The 17795-nt window shown below is 42.1% G+C and overlaps 1 protein-coding gene across 1 annotated transcript in view; it reads left to right on the top strand.

Moving 5' to 3' along the window:
- Positions 1 to 17795, top strand: part of MFAP3L (microfibril associated protein 3 like) — a 38952-nt gene that overhangs the window by 11946 nt on the left and 9211 nt on the right. The window contains exon 2 of the mRNA XM_026485617.4: positions 8801 to 9223. Coding sequence (XP_026341402.1) covers positions 8932 to 9223 — 292 coding nt within the window. The 5' untranslated portion in view covers positions 8801 to 8931. The remainder of the gene's footprint in view (positions 1 to 8800; positions 9224 to 17795) is intronic.

Genomic DNA, 17795 nt, shown 5'->3' with positions numbered 1-17795 from the left:
GTGCACCAGTGCGTCTATCCCATTTGTGTTCATTTCCCAGATTTGGCTTATTCCCTGGACCATCAGATTCTGGAGGAGACATCTCTGTGATCAGTTAAGGATTTGCATTAATTGGGCCCCAAACTATTTTAGCCTATTCATTTAGAATGAGGATTGGAAGAAGCTGAGTACACACTGAAACATCAGTAAACTCTTCTAAAAGATATACGTATGATTAGAATAGCCCTCAATGCGTGTTTCAGCTGCTGGCACAACTCAAAAATTGCCTCTGTTTAACCAAGAGATTGTAGTTTAATTCAGGCCCAGTCTGGGTGTGAGCTTTTTATCCTGGTTCTAAGCCACTAAACTGTGTGTTGCTGGGAAATTGCTCATCTTCTGTGGGTCTCCCTTTCTCATCCTGTATAAAGGGGGACCTTTACGAAAACACATGTGAGTTTTTCCAGATCTAATACTCTAGTTATGTGAACAGATAGGTATGATAGACCTGTTTTTATCTTACCTAATGATACTTGTACCTGTAGAGGAAAACCTTTACTGTGATTCTTTTTCTCTTCCTCCTTTTTAAAATATTACATTTTCGAGAGCTTTATTTTTTATCAGCCTTACTTTTAATCAGAAAAGCGTACCGTGTGGGAAAATTGTGATGAAGAGCCAAGAATGGTTTCTTAATATTATGCACCACCAAAAATAAAGTATTACAAAGATGGCATCTCTGGGCCTAGCGTTCCTTTTCAGGTTTGAAAAACAGTGATTTAAAACAGATCCGTTTTTGAAAAGTATGTGCCTTTTGTGTATAGAAAAAACAAAGCATAGAATTCTGTAGAGGCCTGAACATTAGTACAGTTGATAAAGTAGGATTGAGACCTTTTGTTCTAGCTCCTTCTAAATTGTTGGGTGAGCTTAAAAGAGCTCATCTGGTGGCCATTCACCACAGTCCAGCAAGTCAGGGTATATACTTTGTTCTACCCATTAAGTAGCTATAAATTATCCCAGTATCATGCAGGTAATAGACAAAGGGGGTGCCAAGAATGCCACAAGGCTCTTAGTCTCTTTTTCCTCCTAGGGACTAACTACTTCCATAAGAGAGCTCTGCTTCTTCCCATGATACACTGCTGTGTTAAACAGCTCTCAGTTTGTGACAGTTTTTAAATGTAAGTGTCACTGCGGTGGCTTGTCCTCACAAACCTTTCATCAGCCAGGACTTGCAGAGCAAGGAGAGTGTGAAGCCAGGAGGAGAGGCTCGTGCAACAGGCAGGAGCCACCATGGGCTCTGCTCAGCCACATGGCCAGCAGACAGGCCTTCTTCCAAGTATAGCAGCAACTGGGCAGTGCAGCCCCAGGGAATTGTTGGTTGAAATTCCTAACTCATGTGTTCATGTGTATTCCACACACAGTGCCAGGCGTTGGTTCTTAGCGAATGAAACCCTCCTTTCCTCAGGGAGCTGTTGGTATGACCAGAGGCACTGCCGTTCAAGAAGTCTGGAGTCCCTTTCACCCGCGGTATAGTCAGGCACTCATTAAATCCAGTACATTCTAATTCCTGTACTTCTTTTGGATCTGCCCACGTCTTGGTTTCCCCACTGCTTTTAGTTCACGCCCGTTCTTTCTTTCCTTCCTGCATAGTGTAGTAAGCCTCTAGCCACCTGTACATCATCAGCCACACTCTGAGCAAGGTGATCTTTCTAAACATGAAACTGGCCATGTCACTTCCCCCTTCCAGAACCTGTGAGTGCGCCCCATCCTTGGTGTTACACATCTTTCCCTTTGTTATTTGGACCAGCCTACTTTTCCATCCTTCTTCCCCCTCCTTTCTTCTCCATACCACTAGTTGGTGCCTAATTCCATGCAGCTCCCTAAATGTGCCAGGTTCCCTCCAATCAGCATTTTCTTGAATATGCTCTTTCTCCTTTTGGGTCAGTTTCACTCCCTTGGTCTATTTGAACTCCTTCATAATTAAACTAAAGGGCCACTTCTTATAGAATGTTCTTCTTGGCCCTTCCAGATGACTTGGGTCTCCTCTCCTGTATCCCCAGTGGATCTTTGACTCTTTCTGATGGATCAGTTTTTCACATTGGCTTTAAATGTTGCCTTACTTTTCTTTCTCCCCCTATTAGATTTGTGGATGACAGGGGGTTAGGACTAGGTCTTACCTTTGTACTCCTCATCCCTGGCAGTATGCCTGGCACAGAAAAATTTCTCTGTTAATGTGTATTGATTTGGATTGAACCGACTTTTTATCTGGGTGCTTCTAAAAGTAACCTAAAAACAATGTTCTTCCATTCTTTCTTGTAATGATCCCATTTGCCATCTGAGTGAGCAATTACCTTTGTGTTATTAGAGGCATTAAGAATCTCTACACATATAGATTCTAAAACATCTATAGGGAAGAAACAAAGACAGTATGAATCTTTGTGCAATACAAGTGGACATTGAGATAAAACTTATTAGACTTAGCACTTAAATGATTTGATTCTGGACTGTAGTAATTACTACAGGAATATTCTTGTTCTACAAGTTTTTTGGACTTTGACTTTGGATTCTCATAATTCATATTCAGACACTACCTGTATACGTTGATCCTAAAATTGATCTTAAAAGAAGTTAGGGGAGTCCAAATTGAGGCCACAACCAAAATGGCCTTAGTTGCCTACCAATTTTAAAAAGTTAGTGTTTATGATGTAATGAGTATTTCAGTGTCTCTCTTCATTTCCCATGAAGTTGGGATTTCTTCTCCTTGCTGCATGAGGAGAAACCTATCAAGAACATAATAAAAAAGAAAGAAAGAAAGAAAGAAAGAAAGAAAGAAAGAAAGAAAGAAAGAAAGAAAGAAAGAAAGAAAGAAAGAAAGAAAGAGTTCTAAACTAAAAGGCAGCCTTTGTGTCTATGGCATCATTTATGCACAAATGAAAATAGTGGTGACTCTCAGTAGATGTTGTGACAAAATCTAGTTATGTAACTATAAAATTACTCATCATAGTTGATGGGGAAATGCCAGCATGAACTGTGCCAAGAAAAAACAATGTATATTCATTTAGTCCAAAGCACCCTTAAACAAGGGGCCCTTTCCTCCCAACTCCAGAAATATATGGTCAACAGTCATGTCTTATTATGGGTGAAGGAACAAAAATAAGATACAACAAAGCATTTTATTACATGTTTTTCAGATAAAGTACAATCATTGGGAAATAGGGAAGAGGCTGAGGAAAGAAAGGACATTTGATGTTTGCTAAATATTTTCTCTTTTATTTATAGAAAATATTCTATGAAAGTTTTCCCAAAGGCCATGAGCAAACACATGAAGCTTAACAATTTGTCCATTGTAGCTTTTGTTAAACCCTGGTTTTGGAATCTGTGGCCTTTGTTCTTGTATTTTGAAGGACTGCATTTTAAGCTACTGGATTATAGTACTCGTGGTTTAGTCTTTGGTAGCTAAAATGTCTTTCACAATGTCATAGTGTTATTAACTGAACTTTTCACGATGATGTCTGTAATATCTGACAAGCTACGCAAAGTGCATTTGTAGAATATTTCCTCAGTGCCCGAAGTGACATGATGTCTATATGTTTTTCTGGCAACACATTGTGAATTTACTCCAGTTGCCATTGGATCCCACGTAAGTGTGGCTTCATACAGCACATGTGTAAGCATTACTTTGGGTGCCCAGTACTAAGGAAACTCTACAGAGCTATTTGCCAGAGCTTCTTCCATCAAGGAGCTCTGCTTGTAATTGTGAAAGGAAGTTTCCTCAACACAAAGCTAAGGAAAATGCAAGATCATATGCCAGGGAAGAGTGTCACAAGTTCGGTAAAAGCTGCAGGCTCATTGGAAGATTAGAAGGACCGGGATGGCTGTGAGCTGTGGGGCTGTGGGAAGGGGAAGGTGGAATTGGGATTGGGTCCTGGCTAGGCAGTCAACAAGCATCTCTTCCAGGTGTCACCCAGACCAGCCAGTGCTCCTTCTGCATACCCACCGCTAAGCTCATTGCACCTGGAGAACATACTCGAATTAGCTATATCTCTCCTTAGTAGATTATAAGTGGACTGGCCTGTGGCTTATTGAGCTTTGTAGCACTCCCACACCCCACTGCCTGCCCCAGACCCCTAGCAGTGTGGCCAGCACAGAAGCCATACTTAAAAAAATAAACAAACTAAAAGGGCATGGCATGAGATCTGGTGAATTCCTACTAAAAACTTTGAATTCATTAGTGTTGGTCAGTTAAATGCATTATTTTTGAAAATATTTTGAAAATATTTGAAAATGTTCACAGAGAGTTTTGAGTAAATGCATTGACACAAACAACCTACAAATTACACATTATGATTTCTGTACTTCGGTAACTTTTCAAAATGGGAAAGGATGGGAGTGAGATGGGGGAGGGAGGAATGAGTTTGCTAACTGAAATCCCTGCATTAAGATAAAAATCTCTGCCTCTGTACCTGTGAAGGTCTCTAAGGGAACTAGTTACAGTTTTGGAACAGTTGCTGTGTTTCTAGCCCAAAGAACCTACCGACATTATTAAAATATAATAGAACAGCAGTGTCCCATTCTCTTTATTCTCGCTAGCACAAGGTGTTTGCAAGTAAAAAACCAAAATAGCCAGCCTTTGTTTGAAAACAGTTTTAGAGTTTGATCAAAACCCAGTTTGATCTCCCATTTGTTACATTCTCCCTCATGAAAAAAGAAATATAGTATATTTACTACGCACACTTACCGGAACTTACCCCATACTCTGTCCTGTCTCTCATTCTCCCCCAAGCTATTTAGTCAGGCATCGGCTCTGGTACAGGCATCAGGGAGTCAGAGAGGAGTGACCCCAGATACTGTCCTCAGGATGCTCAGTGCAGTGTCTGCCCAGAGGGGTAGCTCGTGTATTTTCAGACTCAAGTCCCTGCAAAAGGACCCAGTGCTGAAAATCCCTTGTAATTATTTCCGGTGGTGGGAGGGCAGTCAATAATGTCTTAAACAAAACCAAAAACAAGGTAGGTCTTTTAAATGCTATAATAAAAATCAACTTGAGAAGCATAATTTCAGCAAAGGATGCTTTATACATTATGCTGACAATTCTTGTTTATCAAGCTGAGTGTTATGTAAGTGTGTTATGTACATTTGATCATGAATCCTTATCATTGTCCTGTACTTGGTGTTCTTGGCCAAAAACACACAGCCAATGAGGGTGGCTAGATCCCGGATCCTGGGCCAGTCTACCTACAACCTGAGGCCATACTCTTAACAACCATTCTGTATTGAATAGGTCAGCTTTACAACTTCCCTGTTCAAAGGAAACCACAAGTTAGCCAAGTAAAGAAAACATTTACAAAGTCATAACAGGGTATGTGTCATGCTGTTGCAGCCCGTGCTATCTCCCTTAGACCACAATTCCTGCTGGTGGAAAAATGTGTTGGCCTTCCTGGAGCAGGAAGGCACTCGAGTCCACGGGGGAGAATGGAAGTCTACAGCACTAAGAAAACTCTTTGTCTTTCCCACTGAAGCTACGTATGGTCTGAAGCTAATTTATCACCTCTGAATTATTTACCTCTTCAGTTTCATTGTCTACAGAATTGGAATAATTATTTCTGCCTTTGGAGAGAGATTCATTTATTCAGTAACTTATTGCCGGGGACAACTTCAGACACTGCAGATGCCAAGATGAATGAGGCAGACAGAACGGTTAGTGTGGTACACATCCCAAGGATAGACATAAACACTAGTGGAACAGAATAGAGTTTAGAAGTAGACTCACTGCTTTTGACAAGAAGGAAAAATAATCCATTGACAAAATGAGAGTCTTTTTTAGAAATGGTACTGAAACAACTGGATATCCATGTGGGGGAAAAATGAACCTCAGACCTTACCTCATGCGGTACATATACACACAGCAAATACCGGAATGGATCAGTGTAAACATGGCGCACAAGGGAACTTTTGGTGATGATGGAAACGTTCCATATTTTGTTTATTGTGGTAGTTACATAGTTATATGCATTTGTGAGTACCCACTAAAATGTATACCTAAAATTGGTACATTTTATTGTTTGTAAATTATACCACAGTAAAGTTGATCTTAAAAAAGAAATCCTATCCTGTCACTCCTTTGCTTAAAATTTTCTAGTGAACGTTAGGTAAAATCCAAACTCCTTACTCTCCTGCGAAGTCCTAGGTGATCTGGACGTGTCTACTCCTCTGACCATCTTACAGTGCCCCATCTGCTTTTGTTGTTCTTTCTGGAATGCTCTTCTCCCAGATCTAGGTGGCTGATTCTTAAAGAGCCTGCAGCTCAGGGGCCTTGGTGAAGTTCCCACCTCCTCAGTGAAGTTCTCCCTGATTGCCTAACTCAGCACTTGAGTACATCATGGTGTGTTTTCCGCAGCATGCATCATTAGCTGAAGTTCTTATTTACGTGGTATTTATTTATTGTCTGTTTTTCCCCATGAGAATATAATATCCACATAACAGGGAAGGTCTGTCTTGTCTACTCTTCTATCTCTACAATATGCAGGCAGACCTACAGTAATGTCTGCCTAATAGTTGACATCCAGTAATTATTAAAAAATTAATATAATAAAGTAATAAAAAGGGTAAGGAATTCAGATTCTCTAATGGAGACAGTGCAGAAACACTGAAGGTTGCTAAGTAAAGAAATGGCACCACAGACTTCGGGTTGCAGAATGGTTGTAGGGACTGGATTGGGATCCGGGGTAAGACTGAAGGCAGGCAGGTCATACAGAAGGCGACCGCACCATTTCTGGTAAGGAAAAGATAGGGAGGCTAAACTGAGGCTTACTCAGAGGACGCAAGGGATGGAACAGTCCAAGCAATATTTAAGAGATGGAATCAGCAACCTGTAGCTACGTTCTGAGGGGCCAAGGGTCATAGTGGAAATGAGGATTCTATCCATGCATACCTGAGCTAATGGTGGTGCCCTGAACTGATAGAAGGGATGTGGGAAATGTAGCATAGTTAGCAGATGACTTTGGCTTGGGAATGTTAATTTTGAGTTACCTGCAAAACATCCTGCTAAAGCTGTTCAGTGGACAGTTGGTAATACCAGTCAGAAATGCAGGAAGGAGTCAGGACTGAGGACATGGACTTGAGAGTTATTAAATAAAGGCATGGAAATGGAACTTCAGTAAGAGCTGAGGGTAAAAAGAGAAGAGGGCCAGTGATGAAACTCTAGGGGTTAACTGCCGTAAGGACTGGAAAGAAGAAGAGGAACCAGTAAAGAATAATGAGAGCAGTTAGGAGGAGCAGAGTGTGGAAGCCAGGGAAGGAGCTTTGCTCACAAGTTAATAGTGGCAATTGCCACAGAGATCTGGCAAGAGAAAGACTGAAAACTTGGCAACTTGGAGTGACTGGTGACTTGAGCAAGAGCGGTTTCAGTAAAGAGCAGGCAAAATACAGAATGTAGTCATTTGAGGAGTGAGTGGCGGGGGTGGGGGAGGGAGTTAGGATAAGACAGAGAATTCTTTCCAAAAGGTGGGAAAGTAGGAATTCATGCCTGCACAACCTAGTAGGAGAAAGCTGTCTTTTGAGAAAGGTAAGGATACCACTGGGTTGAAGTGCTTGATTCAAAAGCTTAAGGCATCTTGGGAAAAGGATAGTGAACGGACTCAGCACTGATACACAGATTGCCAGATGTCCCCGAGGGCCTGGCTGGGATCTGAGATGGTTCCTTTAGTTTGGCAGTAATGCCATGGTTGTATGATTTTCTCCAGTAGGTGCTCCAGCCTCCTGGGTGCAGAGCCAGGATGACAAGTGATCGGCTTGATCCCAGTTGTATACTGGCAGAGTAGTTGTGGCAGAAGGACAGGGGGTGAGGATATCGGGGATTGTGGTCCACGTGATTCGACTGAGACAGGTGTGGAGCATGCGGGTCAGGGTGGGGAGGGGCGCGGAGATAGAGACTGAGGAAACTAGAAGGACTACAAAGTTCAGTGAGGGGAGTAAGAAATCTGGAAGGTTGGTTGGGTGCAGTTAAAGATGGCAGAACTTCAGAACTACTTAGAACTTCAGAATTTAGAATGTGGAGAGATGAAAGGTCCAGGGTGTGGTGACGTAATTCATGGATGAAATGGAGGCTAAAGATATAGGTGAAGGTTAGATCTTTGGACATAAGCAGCGCAGCCACCATAATGTCACCCAATTCATACTGATGTTCCCCTGCCTCCAGGAGATGGATGAAGACTGAAACCAGGGAATTCAGTGAGTGATCACAAGTTGGTAGATAACAATTAAATGGAGCAGAGAGAACTAGATGGTATGAAGCTCAAAGGAGCACGGGCAGTTGCCTGAATGTGGGCAAGGCATATCTAGAAGCCGTAATGGGGAGTGAGGAGGATGCCGGACGGATTCCGGTGGAGCCCTTCCAAATGCTGGCAGCACCCAAGCTGGGACCACTGAAATCAACTGGAAGGAAAGAGAAGAGGATAAGAAGGACCCCAGGTGAACAGTCAGGTCATCCACCATAGAAACAGGTGATGTGGTAGAAGGAGACCTTATCATGCTAAATGAAGGAAGCCTGAATTGGTTTGGGAACTCTCTGAAGTCATGTGATATAAATTTAACATGCAAAATATATATTTGTTCCTACTAAGAGCTGTATGTTTCAATAGCAAAAATAACAAAATTACACTGTTACGATTTCTGTGAAAAATATAATTTAACATTCGGAACATCTTCTAATTTGTGTGTTTAAAAATTATATAGGTGTGTATTTTAGCTGGGTTTCTAACATTTTATAAATCTTGTTGTTAAAGTATGAATGCTAATATTTATGTGTGTGTGGATTTTTTATTTTTAACAGGTTCTTAATCAAGAATCAGCTCTATGGATCCAGGACAGGTTTGTCCCATGGCCTGCTCTAAACAGCGTGTTTTCCGATAGAAGATTCCATTGGCAAACCATCTCTGTTGCCTTATAGAGCAAGCAAAGAAGATGGATCGATTGAAGAACCATCTGCCTGTGTGCTTTCTACCTACTGTGCCCTTTTTAATTCTAGTATCCACTCTAGCGACTGCTAAGAGTGTGACTAATAGCACTTTAAATGGCACTGACGTGGTCTTGGGCTCTGTGCCTGTAATCATTGCCAGAACTGACCATATCATAGTCAAGGAAGGGAACAGTGCCTTGATTAATTGTAGTGTTTATGGCATCCCTGATCCACAATTCAAGTGGTATAATTCCATTGGCAAGCTGCTGAAAGAAGACGAGAAGGAGCGAGGAGGAGGTAGGCTTTCAAGTTGTGTCAAATGTCATAAAATATAAACACAGACTCTGGAAGCCACACTGGGAATGTTAGTTGCTCTTATTCAAGTCATTTAAAGATCTCATTCTGTCTTCTTTGCTAGGGCAAGAGAGAGAAATATATATCCGTAAGATTCGAAGCAGTAATTAATTCATAGTTTTCACTCTTTCGACTCAGAAGACAAAGGGCAAACATAAAAGTCTCTTAAAAGGCCTCTTAGAATGTTGTAGTATAATGCATATAAAATGTTACAGGGACGAATGTAAAGTGGATTTTCCATTAGTATACATTCCATTTATAAGGGAGTTTTATTTTGTTTCATGGAGCTGGCTCCAGTGAACAATATAGCAGTTGTTTATAGTTAAATGTCAGTTTAATTCATTGACTGTGGATTTAAGGACCGCACTTCTTAAAGGAAGTCTCTGTGCAAGGTTGCCAGCCACCGACTAGAGATGGTTCTGTGCTCCTGAAGACCTGGCTGAAGTTTCTAGATTGTCTGTTGCAGCTGAGGCCAAGAGAGGGAGGATTCAATAGCAAGAAATAACATGTGGCAATAGGGGAATGTTTGGTTTTTAATGAGTGCATTTCTGGCCAGAAAAATGTGAATCATCTACCTAAGCACCAAGCTTGCTTCAGGAAATTCTCCAGCCAGAGAGAGGATTGGCTGGGTCATTGTGAATCAGTACATTTCTCGTTTTAGATGGGAGAGGTACTTGTCTGGAAACCCAAGCCTGCTCTCGTTGGCCTGAAGGAGTTAACGTGCTTTCTGAAGCCTTTACTGTGTGAAGTAGGGCGCTGGGGGTGGGGGGGTAAAAAGACCATTGTTCCTGAAGTAGCAGCTTATTAGTTTCTGTCACCTTTCATTCATATTGTGCTTCCTATCCCATAGCCCTTTGACCATGAGTAATCTCCAGACAGTTTCTGCTCCAAGAAAACCTACATTTTTAATCTCTTTCCCTCATTTCATCTTACGTACTCTGAAAAAGAGTAGAGGCTAATGCCTTATGTTTCCTCAGGAGCTGAGTGAATGGAGTTTTCTTGCAATTACATACTTCTGGTTCCCAGCTGTGTTCCTCATGGTTGAGGCCATTAACAGTCCAGCTACCTGGGATGTCGGGTTTCCTTGTAGTGCTCTTATTACATTGCTTTTGGTTAGCCATTCAAGGATGTACAATATGACAAAGCTTCTTCCCTTAATGAAAATACCGTATGTTACATATCACATGTGTGTCTGTCGGCTTAACCTGGGAGAGTGGAACTCTTTCCCCACCAAGTAAAATTATGGGGCCATAGAATTTTTATTTTTTTTTTTATTTTTATTTTTTTTATAAAGATTTTATTTATTTATTTAACAGAGAGACAGCCGGCGAGAGAGGGAACACAGCAGGGGGAGTGGGAGAGGAAGAAGCAGGCTCATAGCGGAGGAGCCCGATGTGGGACTCGATCCCGGTACGCCGGGATCACGCCCTGAGCCGAAGGCAGACGCTTTAACGACTGCGCTACCCAGGCGCCCCTCATAGAATTTTTAAATTGGAAGGGACTTAGAGACAGTGTCATCCAGATCCCTCTTTTACCCACATTTCCCCCAAGGTCCTACTGTTACTAAGTGGCTGTGACTAGAGCCTTCACTACTGATGCTAAGAAGAGGAGATACCACCTCCCCTTAGCCCAGAATTGGTTTCCATTCCTCCTGTTCCTTCCTCCCAGACCATAAGTCAAAAGGAAGTGATATCATACTTGTAAAGGGGGCAGTAACCATGGCAACATATACACTCTCAAGTCCCTGTGCTTCATCAGATCTCTCCACAGGCTGGGCCACTGACAGGAATAGCAAGGTCACTGAAGTGAGGGGAGCAAAGACTCCAGACCTGAATCTACCTTTCACGTGGACACTGAAGCACAGGTTATGCCCGGTGCCCTGGGGCTGGGGCACTGAACCCCTGAGTCTTAGGGAGGAGGAAGACTGTGGGAACCTTATAGTGCTGGGGCCTGAATTTCAGGTGCGGCATTTTGTGTGCAGTCCTGAAGTAGTACCTTTCGGCTTCAAAGAGATCACCTGTTGCCTCCATTGAAAAGTCCTTCTAGCTATTCACTCTGTTGGGCCAGCACATGCTGCACCTTGCCTTCTCTGTGTCCTGGGAGGCTGGGCTAGAGGGAAGCCACACGGCTCGGTTTCCCTTTGTCCTGCAGGTGCTCAGGTGGCCCTATGGTAGCAGCCCGTCCCGGGACCCCGGAAGCAGGCGTAGCCACCAAAAGCCTTTGGTGCAGACGGCTCCTCCATCAGAAGGCCGTGCTCGAGTCATGGTGCAGCCAGCAGATAAGCCAGTTCACTGTTTTTAAATCTCATAAGGAGGATAAACTGCCAATTTTTAAAAAGAACTCATGATACTAGTACCTGATGTTCCAGCTCAGCTTTTGTGTTACGATGTATAATAATAGTAACCTCGGAACATAAGTAACACAGGGTAATAAACAAAACACTGCACCTAACAATGAAGCAAGACATAAGAAATAGTAGAAATGAGACTCCTCATCATGAAATAGAACTTTAGCACTCAAGTGGCCTATTAGAGGACCCATAAGTCTTTAACTCCTCCTTTCTGACGGGGAAAATGCCCATATTATAACGATGGACAAAAATTTCAGTTTTCAGGCTGATAGTCTACAAGTTTAAATGGAGCAGTGTTTCATTTATAACTCAACAAAGAGGTAATTGAATATAGTATGAAAAATGATGCTAATATCCCAGAGTGTTACCTAGATAAAATAGACTACTGTTAAAATCAAACTAACAAAATTAATGCAGTTTTCATTAACAATCCCTACCATTGATTGAGCTCCCATACCAACTTACAGATATTATTTCTAATCCTTACAATAAGTGTGACGGGTGGATGTTACTAAGCCTTGTGCATACAGATGAGGAACCAGGTGAATAGAGAGGATATTACACAACCAGAGTGTGGCCAAGCAAGTGTGTATTCTCCCTCTCCCTGACCAGCATCTGCTCACCCTTCAGGTCTTGGTAGGTGAAAACCACTGAAGAGCATCAAACCCAGATGGGGCGAATGAGAGCAGCCTTCCTGGATGGAAAGTGCGTGGTGATCACCCACATGACAGTCACAGACGGTGTTAGGATGTGTGCTGCCTCGTGTACCACGGCACGTGCACACGTGCACACGCACACACATTACCAGAATCCAGGAGCACACCACCATTAGCATGGAAAGGAACAATTTCATTTCTCGGCAACGCTGAAGAAGTGAGATCGCTATTATTCATGCCACCGCTGCCAGTCCCAGAAAGAGTGGGGCTATTTCCTGTCACTGGCAGGAGCGGCAGCGCTTTGCTTTGCTTCCCTGGTGCTTGTAACTTCTAGTCCGCAGGATCAGGGGAGGCTAATGTGTCATCTATTTCTGGAGGAGGACAGGGTTTTTTTTTTTTTATTGGTAGTTCACCAAAGGACGTGTTGGGGGTGGTCCACCAACCACATGACAGAAATAACTCAGAATTTGAGTAACATGCATAACCACAAATGGCCACAGACTGCACTGTTTTCAATTTTTCTTCTGCTAGAGGTAAATAGAAATAGATAGTTTTCAGAAGGTATTATGAAAAAAGTCCCAGTTATTTCAGGTACGAATTACCCACGGTATTTTTTGCCGTGCCTTCTTGCTGTGACGTTAAGCCAGGTAAATGCACGTTAGCACCTTTATCAGATGATAAGTAACAAGAATTTCCAGAAAGTCAGCTGGCATAGGCCTTGGTAAACACGTCTGGCTTGTTAGCGATCACGTTTGAAATTCTTCCTTCAAGTTAGGTTTGAGACTGTCCTGTGGGTTTGTCTCTATACCCTTGCCTCATTCTTTCACCAAAAATAATTAAGAACGATAGAACGATCTTTGAAAGTAAATATGCACAGAGTAAACTGAGCTGAACTGCACAGAGTTCACAATTGTCACAGCTGGAATTCATGGTTATAAATTCTGCATTTACTTCACGTCACTCTACTGTTTTTATTTCCACTTTTTAAATTTTTTGAATAGACTATGAAATGCTTATTAACTGCTTCTGCAAGGGACAACACGCTGTGCCAGCCCGGTTTGCGTATGACCTCTCTACTTCCTACATGGAGAAGGAGGTCCATTCCCACCTTAAAGGTAAATTATCCTTTGCCTCTAAGATCAGCAAGAAGTAGTGCATTAACTTCTGAAAATATGACGCTGAATTCTTCTTTTAGTAGATTGAATATTTGAGATGAAAAATCAGTTTATCGAAGGCCTAAAACAGATTGATGTAATTACACATATATTGTGGGAAATTCAGAAGCATCACACAAGAGCCTTTCTTTGAGCAAGTGCCTCAACTTCCCTGAGCCACAGTTTTTGTATCTATAAAAGAGAGACAATCCTTTTTCACTAGCAGGTGGGGCTGAGAGTCTTGAATAAACTATTGTGTATGAAATGTTTTGGGTAGTTATCTGGAACGCACCAAGCTGTCCGTCAAGGGCAGCTGCTGTCACTGTTATTGGTAATACTGTCCTCTGTTGTCACAGTTGTAGATTCCAAGTGCTTAAATCTCAGTGTCATAATCCAGTGTGTTTTGAAAAGACAGGAAATAATTTTCTGGGTAATTTCTTATTCTCTAGCCCGCTTTCATTTATGTCCCTTAAAAGTTATTGGAAATTTCAAAACAATGTTGTGACTGCTATGATAGTAGGTTTGGAACCCTCTCCTCCATCAGAGGCTTCCTCTTGCCCCAACATCACGCGTGGATACAAAGGGCCCATTGATATCCAATAACGCTTCTATCTCTGAGAAGGCAGTAGATGTGGATGTTACTAAGCATATTGTGCACAAGATAAACTTTACTTTTGCCTAACCCAGTGGGGGGTTGTTTTCCACCCAGAGGCCATTTGGCAAAGTCTAGAGATATTTTTTTGGTTGTCATAACTTGGGGGAGGAGGGAAAGGAAGGGAGCATGATGCTACTGGCATCTGGTGGGCAGAAGGAAGGAATGCTGCTAAGTGGCCTAGAATGCACAGGTAGACCCCTACAGAGAATTATTGGGCACAAAATGTCAGTGGTGTCAAAGTTGAGAAACCCCGATCTAACCTAAAGATGCCCTCCTCAGCGATCTAAAGGATCATTCCAAAGTAGGTCTTCAGATCAGCTGTTTGAACTCATTATATATTTTTCCATAAAAGTGGTTTAATTTATTTTGGTTCACTGAGCCATATCAAGGGCCAACCTGATAACTAACAACCATTGATAGTTTTTCTTTAATGAGGTGTGCTCTGTTTGGGAGATGAGTTCAGAATGCTCTAGTCTTAGCTGTGAAAAGACCACCCTTCCAGATCCATATCAGATAAGGATGACAGCTGAGATTCCCCACATGGAAGTTATTTATATGAACCCAGTGTAGGGTGCTCTTGTCTTGGAAAACCACCTGCAGCTCTTCTCAGAAAAGACCATTGCTAGCCTCCATGGAATTACATGCTTGGCACTTTTTTTTAAAAATTAAGATCACCAGATCAAATTAGCTAGAGGGTCAGATGTTTCCTTTGCCAGGAAATGCAAAGACAGGAGGTCCTCTTCAGATATTATTTATACCTTTAAGCAGAGCTTAACTGCAGGCTCTGAACAGCATAGCCTTCCACCCCCACCTTCCTGCGCTGAAAGCTGAGCTAAGCCCGTATTATCCCAGGCCACCTTTGCTCCTCATGATGTAGGGAATAGCTTATTAGAGCTGCCCTAGTACACTCTGAAGAGGTCTCCTGGGAGGATTGGGGTGGGGTGGGGGGGTGCACAAGAACGCTTGCAGCCTGCAGTGTTGATAACCAGAGTCTTTGCAGTGGCTTCAAGGAGCTGTCATCTACTGCAGAAGCCCTGTAACAGGCGCAGCCATGCAGTGCTAAATTTGTTTTCAATTATGTTTTGTAAAAAGACGTGGATCCTTTCTCTTCAGTGGTCTATATTTCCCATATTGGACAAGAAGTGCCACGTTTATAGGCACCTACCTACATGTGCATTTTGGTCTTATTTAAAGAGTGTCGATTCAACGTGATACTCATTCGAGTGAACCTGGTACTCCATTTATGTGCGCATAAACATTTCTTAACGTTTCTTCATAAAAATGTTTAAAAATGGTCTCAAGAAAGTGACCTACTTATTTTGGCCAGTTGAACCCTCCTCCTTAAAAAGCATGGGCATGGAAGGCTCAAGAACCTCAGTATCTAAATGGGATTGTGAACAGAGCTTTAATCTTTTCATACCACTTAGTGGGGGACAGACAAACCGTACATCAGCTTGTTTCCACATTCACAGAAAGATATCGCCAAAGAAAAAGAAATCCTTATCGTCTAATAAGTAATTCGGGGGAAATTCTAAGAGCTTAGTATTTGGGCAGAATTGTTAATGTCTAATGCTCCATGATCCTCAGGAAAAGCTGGAGAAATTTAGGATTGTAGTGGACATGGTGTTTGAAGGAAGCTGTAACCACAGTATCTTTGTAGTTGTGCTCTCACTTGATTTGTAATTCTTTAGTTCCAGAGGTGTATCGATGCTGCTCGCTTCTCTACAGCAATAATTTCGTCAGAAGTCGTATGAGCCATAGCTCTGATCTGGTACCATACAGTGGCTAGACACTGAGCCACAGTAACTTCTAGAGGTTTGACCACAGCCATGTGATGCCGTTGATCTGCTTCTCTCGTTACTGGACGGTCTACCTGACACTGTCCTAGTAACATGATATTGTATTTTCTGCAGCGACTTCCCCCTGCATGTGTGTGTGCCCCACAGTGAGCACAGTGGTACCAGGTCAGCCGCCTTCCTGGCTTGGGACCAAAGTTACGGCTTCTCCCAGGGAATGTTGGCAGGGGAGGAAAGCTCTGGAACTATGTCCCTAGGAGAAAAACTATCTTGAAAAGGAGATTTTTTTGTTGTTGTTGTTACCTTGATTTTCTTACATTCATTAATATTTTTCCAGTCAATTTAGGCTTGTCTGATTTGAAGAATTTCAAGAAATCTAAAAGTGGGTCATAGATTGCATTCATTCTGAATTTTGACAGTTGCCTCTGTATCAGCCTCCCAAAGGTTTTACCAGCCCGACTCCCACCTGCAGTGTGTGCGAGCATCCCTTTCCCCATTCTCACAGCAGCGTGTCTACTCAGCGCCTCCCTGCTTTTCCTGGCACTCTGAAAGCTTAAAAAGTTACCTTTTTAAAAATTACTTTAATCTCTTTGAATTCTACTGTAATGTAATCATTAGTGATTTTTATAGTTAGACACTATTTCTGTTTCTTTTTTCTGTGACCTATCTGTTCGTATCTTTTCCCCATTTTTTTTCTTTTGGGTTTTTTGTTTTGATTTATAGGAGTTCTTTATGTTTTACACTTATTAAGCATTGTCAGATATTCTAGAGTTTTCCCCCACTCTGTCATTTGCATTTAATTTTACTTACTATGACATATTTTATAGTGTAAAAACTTCTAATTGCAGAGAAATCTGATCCATCAATGTTTTCCTTTAGTTTCTGGAATTCCTGAGATGCTTAAAAAGGCCTTCCTATCCCCAGTTTGTAAAAATGTTTTTATAGCCTCTATTAATTTTATACTTTTAATTTACATTTTATACTTTTAATTTACATATTCAGAATACTTGGAATTTATTTTTATGTATTACGTAAAATAGGAGTGTAACTTTATTTTCTTTTAAATGAATAGTCGATTATCCCAATATTTTTTCCCTGCTGATTTGAAATATCTTCCTTATTTAAAATTCCCATGCTTACTGGCATCTGCTTCTGGGCTTTCTGATTTTCTTCACTGGTTTAATTGGGGGTCAGAGAAGGCTTTCTCGGGGAGCGTGATGAGACATGAAGTGGTGTCTAACCTGAGCTAAGAATGTGTAAAGTAAAGGGCTTGGAGTGGGAAGGGAAAAGAGCTTTCCACGCAGAGAGGAAGCATGTGGGAAGATCCTGTGGCAGCTCTAAGAAATGAAATAAGGCTGGCTTGTCAGGGGGAAGTCCTGAAAGGTGAGGGGTTCCTGTTCTCCCACAGAATAAATACGAAGCTTTTAAACATTTGACCCTGCATTCCTCTCAGCCCTGTCTCCACCCTAGCCCTTCTCTTGGTGTTAGATACCGTTTGCTGCTTCGTCGCCTGCAGCAGCACTGTCTGGCTTCCCTCTTTTGCTCAGATGCTCCAGGCATCCCCTTCCTGCCTGCACCACCCAGCCTGCCCTCACCCTGGCCCAGTACCCCACACCTCCCTAAGGAGCTGGTGCTCCACCCCATTGCCTTCGGCCAGCGCCTTTGCCAAGTGATCCACAGTTGTTTGTAGCAGTCTGTGTCCCTCCTTGGGCTGGATGGTTTTCTCAGTCGACGATCTTGTCTTACTCATCTCTGTATTTGCATAGTCTAGCATGGAACCTGATGCAAAGGCAATTTACTCAATAATATTTGTTGACTAAATGCGTGAACAAGATTAAAAAAAGATCACTGCCCTTCTAAAAATGTCAGCTTTTTTTTTTTTTTGTGCCGCATAATATACACAC

This window comes from Ursus arctos, unplaced genomic scaffold, assembly GCF_023065955.2.
Source record: "Ursus arctos isolate Adak ecotype North America unplaced genomic scaffold, UrsArc2.0 scaffold_11, whole genome shotgun sequence".
Taxonomy (NCBI): domain Eukaryota; kingdom Metazoa; phylum Chordata; class Mammalia; order Carnivora; family Ursidae; genus Ursus; species Ursus arctos.
The sequence above is the reverse complement of the archived record's forward strand: the minus strand, read 5'-3'. Positions and strand labels throughout refer to the sequence as shown.